At 32.9% G+C, this 19266-nt stretch overlaps 2 protein-coding genes and 3 non-coding genes across 5 annotated transcripts; 3 read left to right on the forward strand and 2 right to left on the reverse strand.

Moving 5' to 3' along the window:
- Positions 1–2985: 2985 nt before the first annotated feature.
- On the reverse strand, positions 2986–4521 carry LOC143584128 (uncharacterized). The gene is made up of 4 exons (XM_077066244.1): positions 4412–4521; positions 3838–3949; positions 3652–3723; positions 2986–3003 (listed from the first exon to the last, which is right to left on the reverse strand). Exons 1-4 carry the CDS (start codon positions 4519–4521, stop codon positions 2986–2988), a joined length of 312 nt encoding a protein of 103 aa, XP_076922359.1.
- Positions 4522–4796: 275 nt separating this feature from the next.
- On the forward strand, positions 4797–4902 carry LOC143584139 (U6 spliceosomal RNA). The gene has a single exon (XR_013144304.1). It is a non-coding gene; the product is annotated as a U6 spliceosomal RNA (small nuclear RNA).
- Positions 4903–6865: 1963 nt separating this feature from the next.
- Positions 6866–6968, forward strand: LOC143584141 (U6 spliceosomal RNA). Its single transcript, XR_013144305.1, has one exon. It is a non-coding gene; the product is annotated as a U6 spliceosomal RNA (small nuclear RNA).
- Positions 6969–7362: 394 nt separating this feature from the next.
- LOC143584138 (U6 spliceosomal RNA) lies at positions 7363–7465 on the reverse strand. The gene has a single exon (XR_013144303.1). It is a non-coding gene; the product is annotated as a U6 spliceosomal RNA (small nuclear RNA).
- Positions 7466–15914: 8449 nt separating this feature from the next.
- LOC143584130 (uncharacterized) lies at positions 15915–16346 on the forward strand. The gene has a single exon (XM_077066245.1). It carries the CDS (start codon positions 15915–15917, stop codon positions 16344–16346), a length of 432 nt encoding a protein of 143 aa, XP_076922360.1.
- The last annotated feature ends 2920 nt before the right edge of the window (positions 16347–19266 follow it).

A 19266-nucleotide genomic window follows, 5' to 3' on the forward strand; every position in this document is an offset into this window, starting at 1 on the left:
ATCACCCTGCGTCTTCCTGTTTAACAAAATAATAATAATAATTATTATACATGAGAACGGAGATTTTTTTGTCAATAGAGTTTACAAACAGTTAAAACCGACTGAACCGTCTAAATGATTATGTTCACGATTCGGTTTAGACAGTTTAACAGTTCAATATGTATCAAAACTCGTTATCTTTTCAAATTTTAAGTACACCATGAAACCAATGATATAGATATATTTGTCAAAGGGATTGGATCGGTTTTGTGCAAAACGAACCAAAAACCGTATGGTTTAGGTTTTTCGGCTTATTTGTTTTGGGTTTGGTTTGGTTTGGTTTTGCCATTTGTGATTAAAAAATTTTGGCCGAATTTTTTTTTCAAAAAATAATGAAGCTAGACCTAAATAACGTTGTTAATTAATAATTAGTTGATTATAATACATTTGACCTTTAAAAAATTGAGTTACATATTTTATTAAATTCTTATAAATTACTAGAAATTAAACGGTGAATATATAAATTTGGTTCGTTTTGGTTTTTATTACATACATAACCAAAACCGAACAGTAAGTTTAGTTTTTACATACGAGAACAATCACCTTTTGGGTTGTTATATCTAACAACAATTTAACCTTCAAAAAGTCAAACCACTAACACGAATAATTAAACAAGTTGACCCATTAACCCATTTATGACCCATTTACCTTTTTGTATAACTCACCCACTCGATTAACATGTTTAATTTCGTGTTCGGGTCAACCAATTCAACCCGACCCAAAACTTATATTTGAATCTTGAATAGATGAATGAATTTGTACAAGAGGAGTTAACTCACAATCTTTTGGCTTGTTGATCAAGGTCATCATCAAGAACAGGATTTGACGAAGAAGATGCTCCGTTATTGGACCAAGGTTTCGGATGATCATGTTTCCCCGTACAGAAGATCCGAGTATACTGGCCATTTGAAGATGTTTCCCTCATCTTCTTCGCCAAACAGTTTTCATCCTTGCACTTATAATATCTTGTTGGATTCGCATCAAAATCTACTGGACCCACCTCCATTCGTTCCCTGCTATATCCATCATCATCACCATTGTTGTTTTGAACTGGTTGCTTTCCTTTACCCACATTTCCGGGTTCTTGAACAATTTCCTTAATTGTTAATCTGAATATTAGTGACCCGTCGGATGCATGGTAATGTTATGACCCGAAGATGTATGAACGTAATTATTTAAAGACTATTAGTTTTGCTATTCAAAAAGGGCTACCGGCTTCTATTTCGATGTAATGTTTATTATTATATTAATTAAGGAAATAGAGAGTGATTTTAAGTTGTTAATCTAATTATTAATGACACCGTCGGTTGGATGCTCTAAGTTACTTAGTCGAGTTCAATAGTTCATGCATAAAAATTTTATGCCCGTTTTGCATTATTATATTTCAATGCAATGTTTATTCCTATTATTATTATTAATAATGATAGTTTGAAGAGTTAAAGAAGTAGAGAGTGATATGAAGTTTACAGTTGAAGGATTTGGTTCTGTATCAAAATCGAAGTCTGTGAGATCAATGGAGTCGATCGGGAACTGGTAGGTGTAAAGTTCGAAACTTGGTTCTTTATTCGTGTCGTCGGCTTCCCAATCCCAGATGCCATCGCATTCGTAAGACTCGGTGACTACTTGTGGTGGAACCTGCAAGAAATTAGTAAAAGAAGAGCTTAAGAACTGCATTAATGGCGAATTAGAGGTTGAAGATGATGAGAAATACTTACTGGAGTGGAAGAGGTGAGAGCATTGGCGGCGGAGGGGCCGCTGGGTCCACTGACGGTAGCTCCGGCAGTGGTGGTGGATGGTGGTGGTGGTGGGTCTGATGGTGATCTGGAGGACATATTGGAAGAAGACACGTGTGTTGAAGTGTTGTAACTGATTGTATCAAGTTAGTTATGTATGACTGACAATAACGGTAATGAGTTGTGTTATTAAGCTTTTAATAAGTGTTGAAATTTCTAGAGGCTCTAAATACGAAATGGGCATCTTATGAGAATGATTAGATTATAGGTTGTTATATTTTATCTATTTAATAGACGTATTGGTTCGGTTGACATGTTTAAATCGTTTAATTTAGCGTGTTATTTTTGACGTGACATGTTAAAACCTTTACCTACACAAGTCGGTTTACGAACTTGTTTAATTAAATGTGTCGCGTGTTACCCATTTATTAAACTCGCCAACACGTTCAACACATTTTGAGTATAGTCCGACTTACCGTTTTACTCGTTTAGATATATTGGTTAAACGAATCATGTTCAAATTACACGAGTTTATTTATTTATATTTGAACGGCACATGATTTTATTTATATGTGGTTTGGATTTGATGTATTTGATATGAATAAATATGTAGGTTGTATTCGGGTTAGGCTAGTTCAACTTGCTAGCCTGAAACCTGTCAATCTGAGAAGGTTTCCGGTAGGGTGTTCATGGCTCGATTTGAAATGCTTTTAGGTTATAAACCTCAATCGAGCCGTTAATATTTAAAATCGAATCAAACTATCACTTTGATTTAAAGTTTATTTTTACAATTTAAGCTTTATTGTGCCTTACAATAAAAAAATCTCATACGTTATAAAAAACAACAATAATCTAAAGGCAATTCAAACTTAAATTTAAAGATACTATATTTTGCACTACAACTTTGTAAATATAGAATTCATACCATCAATATGACCAATTACACTCCTAATTTTCACCTTCTTTATTAATGACCATTCAAAAGAAAAAAACTAATATGATATATAATTAATAAACAAATAGATATAAAAGATAAATGAAGATTATGAATGAATGAACAGTGTTCACCTGCATTACAAGTTAATCACAATGCATACAACTGATTTACAAAATTTTACATGTATCTTGTTCTTATGAATATTTGTCTTAGGAATGGTAATTGTCGCGTCGATGTGGTTCTGCAGCGGGTTGCTGCAGATAGATCTTTGTTGGATCACTCGGATCGACATATCTGCACAAATATAAATATCAAGTTAAATAATGAGCCCGTTAGAGAAGAAACAAAGCTTGGCCCATTCATAAGTAAACGAGTCAAAAATGATACGCGCAGTTCATCATGTCATCAACCGGAGTTTGGGCCGCCCTTAAAGGGTCATGAGTTGTATTTGCAGAATCAAATTGTTGATTATATTGTCTAACCAATTTTATTAAGTTGAAAAATAAGGGCACAAATGTCCCACAACCTCCATGCTTGAACAGAATCTTGAAAGAGTGCGGAGGGTAGTTTGCTCGGTTCTGATCGTATGGTACTACCTGCAATTTAACATGATTCCATAAGTTGACTTTTGAATGGGTCGGGTTGACTTCGGTTGACCCAAATACAAAGTATCATAAAAACTTTAAAAAGGTTTAGGAGATTTTATGCATTATGGATACACTTTGGGCAACTTTCAGTTTGTTCAGCCCGTTTGACCAAATCGACCCGTTCATAGGAGAAGGGTTGAAATTTATTAACTTCTTTAACGTGTCGGATTGGCTTGGGTTGACCAGGATACAAAGTATCATAAAAAGGTTTAGGAGAGTTTATGCATTACATATACACTTTGAGTTGACTTGGGTTGACCCGAATACAAAACATCATATGTTTCGGTCTACTTACAGGCTCTACGCATCCAGATATATTGTTGCAGTGAAAGACGGGTTGGTGAAACTTTTCGTCGTGCACGTAAAGCTGCAAGAGTAAACACAATATTAAAAAAGGGATTAAAAGCATGATCATGTTACTACAATAAACATGTTATTAAATGTATAATTTTCAAGTAATAGGTTGAAAGATTGTTCATACCAGAGGCATGTCAAAAGCTGTAAAAATCTGTGTAGGTTTATCAGAAACCAACACGATGCGAACATTTGATAAAAAGATTCTACCCTTTGCTTTCACAGTTCCTCCATTAGCCCTGAAATATTATTATGAAATTTAGCATTAAGTTCGGTTTAAATTAAATGTATACACAAATATTTCATAATTATGACAATCAAATCATACATGTGTAATCATTGTTGTAGAACTCGCTAGTCGGGTTAGGTTTCACCAAAATTGTTCAAAATTGGTTAAAAATATCTTTAAAAGTATTTAAATGTTATACTTATTACTCCATCCCGGTTAATAAGTTTGAAAAATTGTGCATAAAATTTTGTTTATATATATACATGTATATAGTTTTGAAAAAATACGTATACGTATAATCCTTATTAATTGCTAGTACCGTATGTAAATTGTTCATATGGAAGAAACATCACTTGATTTGGATATTTGATGGGTTAATTTATTATTGATACATTGCTTTTTTGAGAATTTGGTTTAACAACATAACCTTGAATTCAAACAAATTGATAATGATCAATTGGGAGTGACTGACCCGTGGATGTTGTTAATCTCGAAGTCGATTCCATCTCTGATTAAAACGAACATCTCGTTGACGAATGCGACCGGCATGCCGTTACCGTAAAGATGCGGGTTTAGGGCCATCTTCCGATTATTATGAAAATATTACAGGACGTTGAAAGATTTAAAAGAAAACATTAACCGGTTTACTCGGAATATTGAACGTAAATAAAATATGGTGGTTACTTTTGCATGGAACAAAAATAAAGTATTCAAGGGTTGTTTGGCAATTGACATTATTTTAAAAGTAAGTTTATATTGACTTATTATAAAAATGTCATAGGTGTTTGGTATCCTCCTACATCGAACGAAGTACAACTTCCTCCTGGGTTATATAGCGTTGTTTGGGGATGACTGTTGTACCTTTGGGACTTTTGATAAAATTGGAACAATACAGAGAAGATTAGCATGCATGGCCCCTGCATAAGGATGACACGCACAAATCAAGAAATGGTACAAATTTTTTTCGTTTTCGTCTTGTAGAAACTGTGTTTGAAATGAAGATCTATGAAAGTATCTATGTGGATGTTTTTACTAAACTTTTAAACAATTATCAAACTAGTTTTACTCAACACAAATAAACACAAGAATACATGATTAGCATGATCTCTTGACTCTTTAAAACTTAAATATCTTAACTATGGGTCTAATGCTAAATCCAGTTTGGATTCAAATAAAAATCACCAAAAGTTTATAAGTTATTAGTTTCGTCGGTAAATGCACGTTTCATCAGTAAAGACATGTGTTCACTAATTCGTAATAGTTTCAATACATATGGCAATGAAGCAAAACAAGCCACTTTATTCGATTTCTCATTGCTTATTATATTATCATCAGCTCACATAATATGATCACAATTAAGTAGTCGATCTTTGTAACTATATGTTCTAACAGTTAGGGAGAGTGACACCACACTCTCTAGCAACTCGTTGAGCATCCTGACGAGTGACATATTGTCGAAGGGTTGGATTTTGAAGGTATCCACAGAAACAAGCCTTTTGTTCCTTCACCTTAGCACAACAGTCACTCGATGGTGGTTTAGGGGATGTGACCGCAGTAGCACACACCAAAAGCTCCATGTAGTTGCAGTTAGCTGCCACCGAGCCGGGGACTTGGCTCATGAGTACAATCGTGAATGCAGAAATGACAACTACACAACATAAGTTGCCGGATATCTTCATATTTGAAAGTGTTGTGGTATGAGCAATGGGGTGTGACACAATATATAAGGGGCATGAAAGTGAGTAGGTAAGAGTGTTAATGTCAATTTTCTTAAGTTGTGAAAAAGATTGGTACCAATTTAACACACTACCGTCAAGTGGCCATGCTTGCCAATTTAATTTCCTGATAATGCTCTTACTTTCATGAGAACCGTCAATATTTTCTAACCTGTTTAAGATAGGAACACTACTTTAGAAAAGGGATGCTTGTGAACCCTACAATTAAACACTAATGTGTTTAGAGTTACGAATATAAGCTATTTTTGTTTACGGTTATAAATTGATGTCATAAACAAATAGATACATTAGTGTTTAGATAGATAGTGTTTCTTGGTTTCCAATGGATCAACTGGCAGGGAGTCCATTGCTAGTTTAATTATAAAATAAAAAAAATCCATATATTGGGTTATTGAGTTAGTTTTAGTTATAAAAAGTTACATTACATTAGGTCATAACAAGCCTTTTTAATTAGTGTTCAAAACATTGTGGTACGGATGAAAATTTATTAAGAGTAGAATGCATTGGCTTCTACATGTGTTTGAAATGTACTGGTGTAACCATTGTGTTTGCAAATCATAATTATGTGCCATTAGTAGTTAGTTTTCTCAAGGCATAAAGGACCATCAATTGAAGACTTTCATTCTTATGCGAAAGGTATATTTTATAAATAAAAAAATGCGCCAGAGAGGCCAAACAATAACAGGACTAACAACAACTAGTCTAAACCGAACTTACACCGATCCAACCACGATATGGATTTGGAATTAAACCAATTATAAGAAGAGTTTAATGAAGACTATTTGTTTAATTTTGAAAATGAACAAAATCCCTAAATTTTCAGGAACTGATTATTCTAATAATATTGTGAAGGGGTGCGGTTGTTGGTGTGGAGAAGAATCCGACGTGGTGAGGGAACACCGCTGCCGTAACTCCTAGCGCAACATGTGTGGGGTGCAGGACATATGTTGCATATGGCCTTACGGTGCGATTTGTTTGGTTCTAGAACCCGTTGTTTTACTTTTACCATTAGAATTCATTGTCTAAAAACTAATTGATATGTTATAGTTTCTACCTGAATATCAAATCCTACTTGAAAATCTGATAGAAAGAGTGAATTAAGTTCATATAAAGAGATTTAGTTCGTCCCACATCGAACTAAAGAAGAAATAATACCTATGTTAAATAGCTGAGACTGGCGTCAATTGTTTGTCCCTTCGGGACATCCGATAAAATTGGAACGATACAGAGAAGATCATCCTTGGCCCCTGCGCAAGGATGACACGGACAAATCGAGAAATGGTCCAAATTTTTTTTATTTTTGTTTCCTTCGTTCCGACTTCTTCGCATAATGTTTCGTTCCGACTTCGTGATACTATCTTAATGAATCTGGTTAATATATATATTGACCACAGTAATCTTGAATGCCTATTAACTGTTTGTTTGTTAAAAGCGTGTTATAGAAGTCCGCATATTTCTCCCACTCTCTGTTTGTTATGCGGTTTAGAAAAAGGAGACGGGGAACACCTTTTCATCCGCTGCCCATATGCTAAAGGTAGCGTTGCTTCTTCTTACTCGGTCACCAGCATCATGTCAAAAAAAAGGACCATATATTGAGATGCATGCAGCTAATAAGTAATAACTGACCAGATTCATAAGGATAACCTTGTTATGAATTTAAAGTTTTAGCGAAAGAAACGAAAACGAAAAAAATTTGGACCATTTCTCGATTTGTGCGTGTCATCCTTGCGCAGGGGCCATGCTAATCTTCTCTGTATCGTTCCAATTTTATCGGATGTCCCCGAAGGGACGATCATCAACTCCCACCTCAGCTACTTCAAGTGGCTCTTATTTAATCTCTTGGCCGATGTGGGACGAACCGAATGAGCATGGTCTTATCATTTGAACTTAATTTTAGTCAAAGAAACAGATTTATTTCAAAGTATCTCTTTACACCAACTAATTCACTGGTTTACTTTCTTTTCTTCTTATTTTCCATTTAAAAAATGATTGATATAATTATAGTTTTATTGAATTGATACAAAACTTATTGCCTTTAGCAGCCATTCTATTATTCTATTTGTGTATACTTGTATTCTAATTTAGTAGTTTTATTCTTCAGTTCTTGTTGAAACTTTAACTCAAATGTAAAAGACTAAATAATAAACATAATCCTTTTCTACGGTCCTTGCACGCCTCGTTTCAAACTGGCCGACTTATGTTTTCAAGCTTGAGCCTCGGCTAATAAACAGTTATTGCTCAAGACAAACCAGCTTCTTACCTTTTGGACAACTTGATAACAATTTAAAAATATTAAAATTAAAAAAAAAACACTAATGCCATTATCAATTTCAAACAACACTTTGTTTGAATAACTTAACATAATTAACAAACCCATAACTAACAAAACATTATTTGCTCTTGTGTTTCATATTCAAGAACAACTGGAAGTCTATTATGATGAAGACGTGTTTAATGACTTCATGAATCGACACCCGGTTTCAGTAAATGTGGTGATTTAAGGGGAGGGGGAGCGATATGTGCACCCCCTCAGTCTTGAGCAGCTCGGATACCGCACAATACCTTTGCTCCTGAACTCAAGCAACCATGTAAAGAATTTGTTTCGGAACATCGGTTGTGGATGACTCTATTGTGGCGACGCTTTGTGGAGCTAGAAAACTGTCATAAACAAAACCTTGATCTTTATTCAAATAATCCCCAAATACAAATTGTCTCTTCTGATCAACACAACCAGGAGACTAATACAAACCAAGAACAATAGATCTCTCAAGAGAACAAAGAAGTCACAAACTAGTCCTAGATCTGAAATGAAGAGATCATCGGTGTGAAACTTTTAGAGAGAGAGCCTTTTTTTGATTTGAATGAATTCTACCAAGAAAATATCTCAAGAAAATATCTCCAGATGCAAAGATGTATCCAACGGCTTCATCCTCCATCAAATGGGCTTCAAATAAAGGAGTGGCCAGAATTCCAGCCCAAGAGTCCAACATATCCAGCCCAATATCAAAACCTCATAAATGAAATATAAAATATTATGACCAGATCAAATATAAAAGATAAAATATTGAATTGACCAACTCTAAAACTAGCATACCTTTTAACCCCCCCCCCCCCCCCCCACAATTCAATATTTAAACACATCAACTAAACCTAACAAATCACAAATTTTATTATGATGAGAGGGAAACAAACCTTTGGTAAAAATGTCAGCTGGTTGATCATTTGAACCTATTTTCTGAATCTTAATAGTACCAGCAGCCACCCTTTCTCTTAAATAAAAGAGACCCACTTCAAAATGTTTCGTTCGGTCATGGAAAACCGGATTAGAAGCTATTGAAATGGCTGCAGAGTTATCACACACCATTTTTACAGGCAACTTAACTTGCACTCCTAATTCCTTCATCAGATTTAATAACCGGATTACCTCACCAGCAGCTGAACACATTGCTCGATATTCAGCTTCAGCTGAAGACCGAGAGACGGTACTTTGTTTTTTACTTTTCCATGAAATCAAAGATTTTCCAAGAAACACACAATATCCGGTCACCGATCTCCGAGTGATCAAGCACTTGGCCCAATCTGAATCCGTAAAGACAGAAATGTCTAGATTATCACTTGCAGTGATTAAAACACCCTTTCATGGTGATTTCTTTAAATACCTTAGCAGCCTTAGAGCAAGCCTCAAGTGAACACTTGTAGGACTATGCATAAACTGACTAAGATATTGTACAGCATATGCAATATCAGGTCTAGTATGGGAAAGGTAAATTAATTTCCCAATTAATTTTTGAAACTCGGAAATATTCATTAACAATTCACCTGAATCTTTGTTCAAAACAAAATTTTGTTCCAAGGGAACATTAACTGGTTTAGATCCAGTTAAACCAAATTCTTTCAAAAGTTCGACACAATATTTTCTTTGAGAAAGACTATCCAAAATCAGTTTTTAAGACTTCAATTCCCAAAAAATCTTTTAGTAAACCCAAATCCTTAATCAGAAACTTTGTTTTTAACAAACTTTTAACAGATTCAATTTCAGTATCACTATTACCAGTGATGACTATATCATCAACATACACAAGCAGCACAATAAAAACATCATTTGTACTTTTAACAAACAAAGAGTAATCACTTTTACTTTGACTAAACCCTTATATCTAACAAGACACTAACTAACTTTTCATTCCACATTCTTGGTGCTTGTTTAAGACCATATAGAGATTTTTTCAACTTACAAACTTTGGACTCATTTCTAGAAAAGTAACCTTCAAGTAACGTCATATACACATCTTCATTTAAATCACCATAAAGGAAAGCATTATTAATATCCAGCTGATATAATGACCAGTTTTTAGAAGTAGCAAGACTAATTATACATCTAACAATTATCATTTTGACAACAGGAGAGAATGTCTCATCAAAATCGATTCCTTCTCTCTGACTAAATCCTTTAGCTACAAGTCTAGCCTTATACCTCTCAACCTCTCCTGTGGATGTATATTTTATTTATACACCCACTTACAACCTATAGGCTTTCTACCACTTGGAAGATCAACCAATTCCCAAGTATTATTCCTGTTCAAGGCTGTCATTTCCTCATTCATTTTTATAACCCAATTAGTATCACTAACTGCTTCAGTGTAATTCTTAGGTTCAAAACTTTTGTTTAACATATAAACAAGACAAAAATTTTCCTTATTTAAGTTGGAATAGTTTAGAACCTTTTCTAAGCCATACTTAACTTTGCCCTCAATTATAAAATCATGCAACTTTTTTGGTAAACTAGAACTCCTGCAACTTTCAGAGTTGTTAAAAGAAAATGCATTTTTTTTCTTCCATCTTCTGAATTCCTGTCCCTCAAATTTCTCAAGTTTTAAAAATTTGCCAGGCATATCCTTAATCGATTCCCCAGCCATTAAATCTGAATTGAATTATATCAATTTCAATTAACAACTGAATTCATTAAATATCAAATAAATGAATTAACTATGTTGAATGCCAAATTAATTCACATTCAGATCGATATAGATATCCCAGGTAACATCAATGTTCCATTCACCAAAAATTACTTTGGTGAAAATCAATTGATTTCGATATCAATTTATTCAAAAATTGAAATCTGAATTGAATTGAATTAAAATTCAAGTTAAATTAATTTCAATATCAATTCAATCAATCGAATACAATATTGATAAACTGAATTCAATGAATGTAATGCCAATAAATAAATTGGATGCAACTTAAACACACTTTCAATCAAAACTGTTTAACCCCACTGTGTCGATGTTCCAGAACCAAAAAGTGAAGTTAATAATAAATTGATTTCAAAGTTAATTGTATCTGAATTGAAACAATTAATTCTTTGATTAATAAATTGAAATCAATTTATTTAATCACACAATTACCATCGACAACAATATCCGTAATAACCAAAACCTTAATCAAATGGTTTAATATGCATTAATGGTTTAATCTTTGTTGAAACTAGAGGGAAAACTATACTAATTTATCAAACCCTAATTTGATAAAGAACTTGAAATTGAAATTAAATAAATAGGATGTTCTTTAAATCAATTACTCTTTCAGATTAAACCATTTGCGCACTTACAATTGATTTAATCGGATAAGATCAAGAAGATAAAAACAAGAACCTGAATTGAATTAATGAAGAACCAGTGCTTTACAAAATCCTTTGTACATCTAAGTGTGTTTTTCTGTGTTTTTGGTTTGCAATATGAATTGCATGTATTATTCCAAAAAACCGTTGATCATAATAACATATTCACTTTACATCCCTTGAGTTTATTCCATGTTTAATTATCAGCCTAAAACTTAACTAATAGGTTTTATCTATAATATATTAACAAGAATATGTATAAGCCATATTACTAAAATTCCAAAAACTTATGTCATCATGAGTTTGTCTCATGTTAACAAACAACCCAAACAATATAAATATACAAATTGAAGTGATATTCTAATCTCCCTGATTTCACAAATATAATGGTTCAATTTAGATACGAATCATTGATTAATTTAATTTATTCTATAGATGAAATAGAATATAATCTCATGGATTGCATTGAGTTTGTAATTGGTGTTTTAGTTATTAGAGATTCCATAAAACGATGTAAAACCCTTCTACGTGCTCAACTATATTAAAATACAACTATGCAAGTACATATATTACAAATTCTTAAATTGAGTCACGGAAATTTATGATTGTACGTCTATGCCATACGTATTATTTGTAACACAAAATCCTAAACTTAATTTAAACGTTCATACAAGTACATGTATATATGTATAATGTATGTTTTTATTTTTGAGCATATATATGGCGACCCAACGGCCGGTTGGTCATTGCATCATTGGCTTATGACGATCATCTACAACACATATAGCGACATGGTGATTGTGCAATGAATCGGAAAAGAATAAAATTAGCTTTAATAACAAAAAGAATGGTACCTAGTTTAATATGCATGGTTTTCAATTTATGGTTTATATTTTCAAAATCAATTGTTATTAAATCTGTATTACAAATGGTGACTTTGAAACTACTTAATTGTAATTTGAATTCAGTTCATAAAATGTAAATCACACACACACACACACAAAACAGAGAAAAAAGAAAGAAGATGAAGACGCATGTGAGGCATATATTTCAAAATCATGCATGTTAAACGATCCTAATTGCGTATCTTATCGAAACATTAATCCATCCATTAATTATATAACAACACGTACACTGAACTTCACCGTTAAAATAATTAAAGAAACTAGGATCATTATTTTTTATATGTTAATACAACATCACTATTATTGATTAACTGGTTTTTCTACCTAGCGCGTTGCGCCGGAGCAGCTGGCAAAACCCCTGCGTTGAAACCCCGACGTTGGTAAAACTCGAGCGTTACGACAATTAGTTGACACGAATTCGGTCGGTACCGGCTGCGTACGTTAAGATATGACACCATTGGTAAAACATGAGGGTTAAATCTCTAAAAATTAATTCGTCAAATTAACATATAAAAACATTAACATATAAGAAAACACAACATTTAAGACGATGTTTGTTTGGTTGGCAAACCCGGTCGGTGGTTAAACCCAAGTGCTGTCGGTTCTGGGTATTGAGCGATAACTTGACACGAATTCAGTCGGTTATGATTATGTACCTTATGGTACCAGAACTAAAAAACGAAAAAAATATTAAACTTGAGTTGGACCAAGGACCAATGGGGGGGGGGGTCGGTAGAGTTGTCGGTCATGGGCTTTAAATAAGGTCGTGAGTTTGCGCGAACTTGGTTGGTTTCTTTCACAAATTTACCGGCTAATACGGTGCCGTCAAGTGGGCCAATAGGCCACTTGCGGCACCAAACTTTCTAATTATATATAGTAGTAATTTCACTTTGTATAATGTAAGTAACCATAAATTATATTGCAAGAGTGATATGATTGAGTTTGTAGCAAATGTTTGATTCCAAATACCACCATCTAACAACACTTTTGTTATGAACGAGACAAAAGCTTCACAGTTAAGTACATGTTTATAGAAGAATGAGAGTAGTATCAAGTATCAACACGGGTGGCCTCATAAGCAGTTTAGTTTCTATTAGGAGCAAAATACGAAGTTGGTGGGTATGAGATTTCCAGCATTACAAGTTATATAAAAGCAACTTCATTGTTGTTTGAATGATGTGAAACCTCGTCTAGAGCAATGACGGCTAAGAAGGGTGGTGTCACAACTCTAAAGAAGAAACTTAAATTTTGAGAAATATGTTGGTCAAATTTTAATTTCTAAAAACAAAATTGAATTATAAAAAATCAAAAATAACAAGAAACAATTATTTGCAATGTTGCTACGAACATGCCTGTTAACTAATAATAGACGTGAATAAACAAATAACGTATTAATTTCCTTTTAAGAGAAAATTAAAATTAAAGATACCCTTTAAATAAATAATTATAAGCAAATAATTTTTCTAGAACTTAATGATTAAATGCTTAAAGAGCATTTTATTAAATTAAATTAATTGAAGTTTCCACCTTGGATCTAGAATGTAGACAGAGTCTCACAAGATATTAAATTGATTTCTTTTTTGTCGTTTATCATCTTAGATTATTGAACCCCTCGTGCGTTTTGGTATCAGAATCGTATTTCAATTTTTTAACTCAAAAATCATATTAATTTAATGTATTAAAATAATGATAAACATAAAATAAAAGTGAAAAACATATTATTGATTGATAAAGAGTTGGGCAACGAATCATAACGTGTTTGAGTTGATCTTTTTGACATATATAAAATATTAATAGTTATTATATGAATATAGTGTAAGAGAAAGATTGTTGATGTGTATTATTTATTTAACTTAAAATCAAGATAAAACTCAAATATTTACAAAATTTAAGTCTCATTTGTTACTAATTTAAGTCTCATTTGTTACTAATTAACGCATTATTGTGACCTTCTGATAATGCCCTTTCACTACTTTGTGTGATCTGATAGTTAGTGATAGCTGAAACGGTCATAAACCCTTTAGTAACCTTATTACAAAAGGACTTAGAAATGGCTTATAAATAAAGCCATACCTTTAAGCCGCGAACCACATATGAGATATGTATGTCGTAACCACACACCTTCTCATGGCTACCAAGTATCATCGCTAAGTGCTCACTTTTCAAAGTCACAACAACTACACAAGTTGCTAGTGGCTAACATATTGACATAATCGAATAATGATAAGACAAATTATTGTTAAACGATAAGTTCACTGATACAGACTTTACCAACACAGTAATAACTAATAGGCGTATTAACATAATCAAAGTTTAACAATACATCAAATTGTCACTCAAAGACGTGTTGACAAAACTTGTGTTTTCGTTTATATATGTGATTGCAACATATTAGATTATTAAATGTCAAGGGAAGTCACATAGTTAAAACTCCCATTTTCTTATCTAGTTTGCTTGACAATCATGCTAGCTAGGATCTTTAAGCAAAATTTTTGGTTCTTAAAATCTTTGATGCCTCCATAAGTTCAATCAACATATATTCATGAGACACAATGTCTATAAGGGAAAAGATGACTCTACATGAAACCCGACACAATGTTCTCTTTAGCGGATGGATGGATTTGTTCTAAGGATATAAATTACTTGTTTTGATGGAGTAAGTACTAAGTAGTATACTACGATGACGTTATATCATATATAATCAATGGATTGGATTCAGTAGTTTACCATATAAACTCGTTAAAGTTTTGTAAAAGAAAACATAGATGAATTATGATAACACGTGATTACTAGTAATTCAATATGTTATATAAATATACATATATATGTGGAGTATATTGTAAATATTTGAACATGAAATGGATGGTTTCAACAAATATATTTTGCGTTGTCTAAACATACAAGGGTTCTACTTATGAAAACTTACACAATAAATCAAGCTATCATGGGAATGGTCGGTCTCTAAAACTTACACAGATTAAGGCTTCCTTGTTACTTACAACAACATCATTAAGTACATAAGCAGTAATCTACCAAATTGGATGATGATGATTGATCTATGCAAATTACTTCTAAAGGGGTGTTGTGAAGTTGCAACTACTAAGTACTAACAAGTAATTAAGAAGACGGCTGATATATATTTATATATGGATGAGTAAACAATAAGCATTACTTAATTAAGATTTAAACGTTAATTGATTAATAGGTGAACATTAGTTAACAATGCTAAGTGCAAACAAGAAATAGAAAAGTATGTGGACCGAGATCGAAGCCGCTTCTTTTTATGTTTTTATTGTTTTCAGTTGGACCATTTGATTTGCTTTCGCTCCGATTGTGAGAGAGTATTGGGATATTATTATGGTTTAGTTACGTTAAGTTAGCCCACAAAGCAAATTAAATTTTAAAATTTATAGTCTCTGATATTAAGTAATTTTTAATGTTTAAAATATCCAAACGTGCTACAATATCAAAAATAAACTAAGTAAAATAAAATTTAAAATACACTCTTCCAAAGATTACAACTACAAAAATGTACAATCCAAGAAACATGCAAAACTACGGCCATGATATCTTCATAATTTCACTCCACGTCCACCCTCAATATAATAATAATACTCCATCTCCACGCCCATATTATTATTTGCACGCTCTCTTTCCCTATATTAATACTCCCCACGAACACCTTCAAACCACCAACTCACATATTCCAAACTCACCATGGGAAACACCTTAAGGCCTTGCTTATCATGTCTAATTCCTTTCGGGTCCCTAGACTTGATCCGAATCGTTCATTTAAACGGTGTAGTTGACGAGATCACACACCCGATCACCGTGGGTGAGGTTCTTACCAAGTACCCAAAATATGTGCTAAGCAAACCGACTACACACGGTGTCGTGAGGCGGATAGTGATATTGTCTAGTAGTTCGGAACTCAAGAGAGGTGGTATTTATTTTTTGATACCGGCTTCTTCTGTTCCGGAAAATAAGAGAAAGAGGAGGGAAAATGTGGACAAGAGTGTGAAGATCAAGACGGTGTGTGTTTCAGGTGGTGGTGTGGCGGAGAAGAAGGTTAGAAGGCAGAGAAGTCGCCGGAGTGTTGATGGTGGAGATTGGAGGCCTTGTCTTGAGAGTATATGTGAAGAACAATAGTTATTTGAACATTATTGGGGTTTTTATTTTTCTTTTTTTTATTGTGGATAGTGGTTTTTATTCTTTTTTTAAAGAAATATATACTTTTTTTTTATAAGTAAAGTTATACCAAGACCATGTTACTTGATTACTTGTTAATATATAGCTTTGTAAACTTTTTTTTGATTATTCTTGAAACTAAAGTTAAAATAGTATTTGTACATTCTTTAAAAGCAAAGAAAAAATTAAGTTATCTTGAGCTCTTTGATGTTCGATAAAGCTAAACAAAGTACTCCAACATGTCTTGCAAATCCTATGTTCCTAAACTAGCAATAAAATGTCAACACTCATTTTGATGTATCATGTTTGTCATAAGGTCTACGCTGAGATTTTGGATCCGGTTTTCGACTAGTAAAAGTGGGTCCTTAAAATATCAACTTATAATAAATTCAACATAATTTTAAATTTCATCATCATCATCATCATCATCATCATCGTACTCACTATATCCACCAATAGCAAATCTATGACAGGATATGAGATAATTTTAAATTTGATTCTAAAATTTATCTAAAGACTTTGTTAACAAAATAAAACGTTTGAAAAATAACTAACTTCGGGTTTGAGATGATAGAATGAGATGGGAGTTGACTGTTGAGATGAATCGGATTGCGTTGAACTGGATTTGTTGATTTCGATTTATGAGCTCTAACCGATTTGTGAATGAATAAGCGGACATTGAATTGTCCCACGTTCAGTCATTTTAAAGGATCAAGATATGACATTTGCAGCTATTGTGATTTTAGATTAAATATTAGTTAGGTTTTATTTATAATTAGAAGGTTAATTAGCTTTGGTTGGACTAAATACTTTTAATTGGTTTTACATATGTTGAATGTTTTGAAAAGATTATTGGGTTGAATTTTGGGCCCTCAATGTTTTGGACCCTTTGCTATCACCCACCTGACAGACGGAGTCGACCATGCCTACAATGATCTTTAAACATGTATTGCCATTAGCCTTGTTAGGATGCGTATTTCGTGACCCAACTCTGACGTTAAAGGACGTAAAGCGTTGTTAGCGAGTGCATCAAAGAAAAAGGAGAGTTATGAGAGTATTCAAAAGGCTTACTCCCAAGAACGTGTCTTCTATGTGTAGTCGTTTATAAGGACTTTAATTACATCGATCCTTGTATACGGATATTATGTGTTCTAACAAGTTGTGTAATTTTGTAATCTATAAAGGTACTATACCAAGTGCCAATTTACATTGTAAAGGTTTTTTTTGCATAAAAGGGATACTCTTTCTTTTATCAGCTTTTGGCTAAGTGACTGTGTGTTATTAATTTTCTGGACCAAAGTTGTTTCAGATAATAAATCGAATTTGTTTGGATGTCTGGATCACATATTTGTTTTAGATGTTCGTTCCGGTTGTAAATATGAGTATTTATGAAATGTTTGATCCAACCCATTTGTCACCTTAATTACATAATATAAAGATATTGATCAATCATTACTAACGTGCATCGAACATGACCAAAGGTCCAAAGGAGTACGTACAAAAGTGTTTGTCTATTGTATGAAATGGGAAAGCATTGATTGCTAGTTTGTTTAGTCATTATTAAGAAAAAGTACATTTGCATTGACATAAAGACCCCCAATAATTTGTATTACTAATCATAGCGAAAGTTTTCATTAGCTTGATGATCATTTTACAAAAGCCTAAAAAAAACAAAACCCCAATAATTTGAATATCTTGGGGAAAACACAAACAAAAACAAAACCAATGTGTACATTCAAAAACAAATAAGATAGAGTTGATAAGTTTCATATATTTGGTAAAAATGAGTCGATTTAAGTTATGTAAAAAAAAATAAGTGAATGGAAATCGGGTTGTATTTGTTTAAAATTGTCCCATAACTAGTTTTAGTTTATAAAACCTAGATTTTATTATGATTTAGACTATCAGTAACGCATTAATTGCGTATAAATGTTGAATTGCGGGTCAATATGATGTGACCCAACCTTAAGTCCTAACTCTAAAACCCGTACAAAAAATGAACCTTTTAAACCATAAACTTGTTCATTTTGATGCCTCTGTCCTCTCTGCCTGTTTCTAAACTGATTTACAAATCAAACACCAAGACTTAAAACTCAAAAGATAAGCAACAACGTTAATAATTAATTAAATTTTAAATCAAACAATGGCACTGGGGCTAGGACAAGTATTTGATGTATAGTCCAAAACCAACCGCACCCAAAACTTTTTTGGTCACTTAGGTTTGTTCAGATTTGTTGTTTTGATTATTTTTTCACCTGAAACACATCGCGTTTTTCATTTCATGCATTAAGTCCAATGTACAAGATATGCATGTGTGGCCGAGATATATGTGTCTTGCCTAACGCTCTGTTCCCTAGTTCACTTAATGAGAGAAAAGAAAAGAAATAAAAATTTTTGTTTTGATTTCTTTTCTTTTTTATTTTCATTTCCTTTCTTTCTATTTCTTTTCAAATCGGAAAGAAAACATATTCTTCTAATTTGCTATTTATTTCTCATTGTTTTCCTTCAATTTGTTTTCTTTTCCTTTATTCAATAAACTAGAAACACAATTTACTCTAAATTCCTTTTTTTTCTTTCTTTAAAAAAACCCTCTGAAAAAAATAATATTTTTATTTTCATTCATTTCATTTTCACCCTTAAATTAACTCGGGAACATAGCGTAAGTGTCTATGACACATGACAAGTCATCATGAGTTGTCACTTGTATGAAGGAAAAGCCGTAAAAACGTATTATTTTTATAAATATTATAAATAAAAAATCCGAACAATATTTTGACTACTTGTTTTATACATTTGGACACGGGACGCCTCATCGTCAACAATTCTGACGCTCCGTTGATTGCACCCGGTACAAACATGCTTAAATTTTTACAAATCAACA

This window comes from Bidens hawaiensis, unplaced genomic scaffold, assembly GCF_021521415.1.
Source record: "Bidens hawaiensis isolate Kalapana, Puna unplaced genomic scaffold, B.hawaiensis_p1.1 tig00032814_1, whole genome shotgun sequence".
Lineage (NCBI taxonomy): Eukaryota > Viridiplantae > Streptophyta > Magnoliopsida > Asterales > Asteraceae > Bidens > Bidens hawaiensis.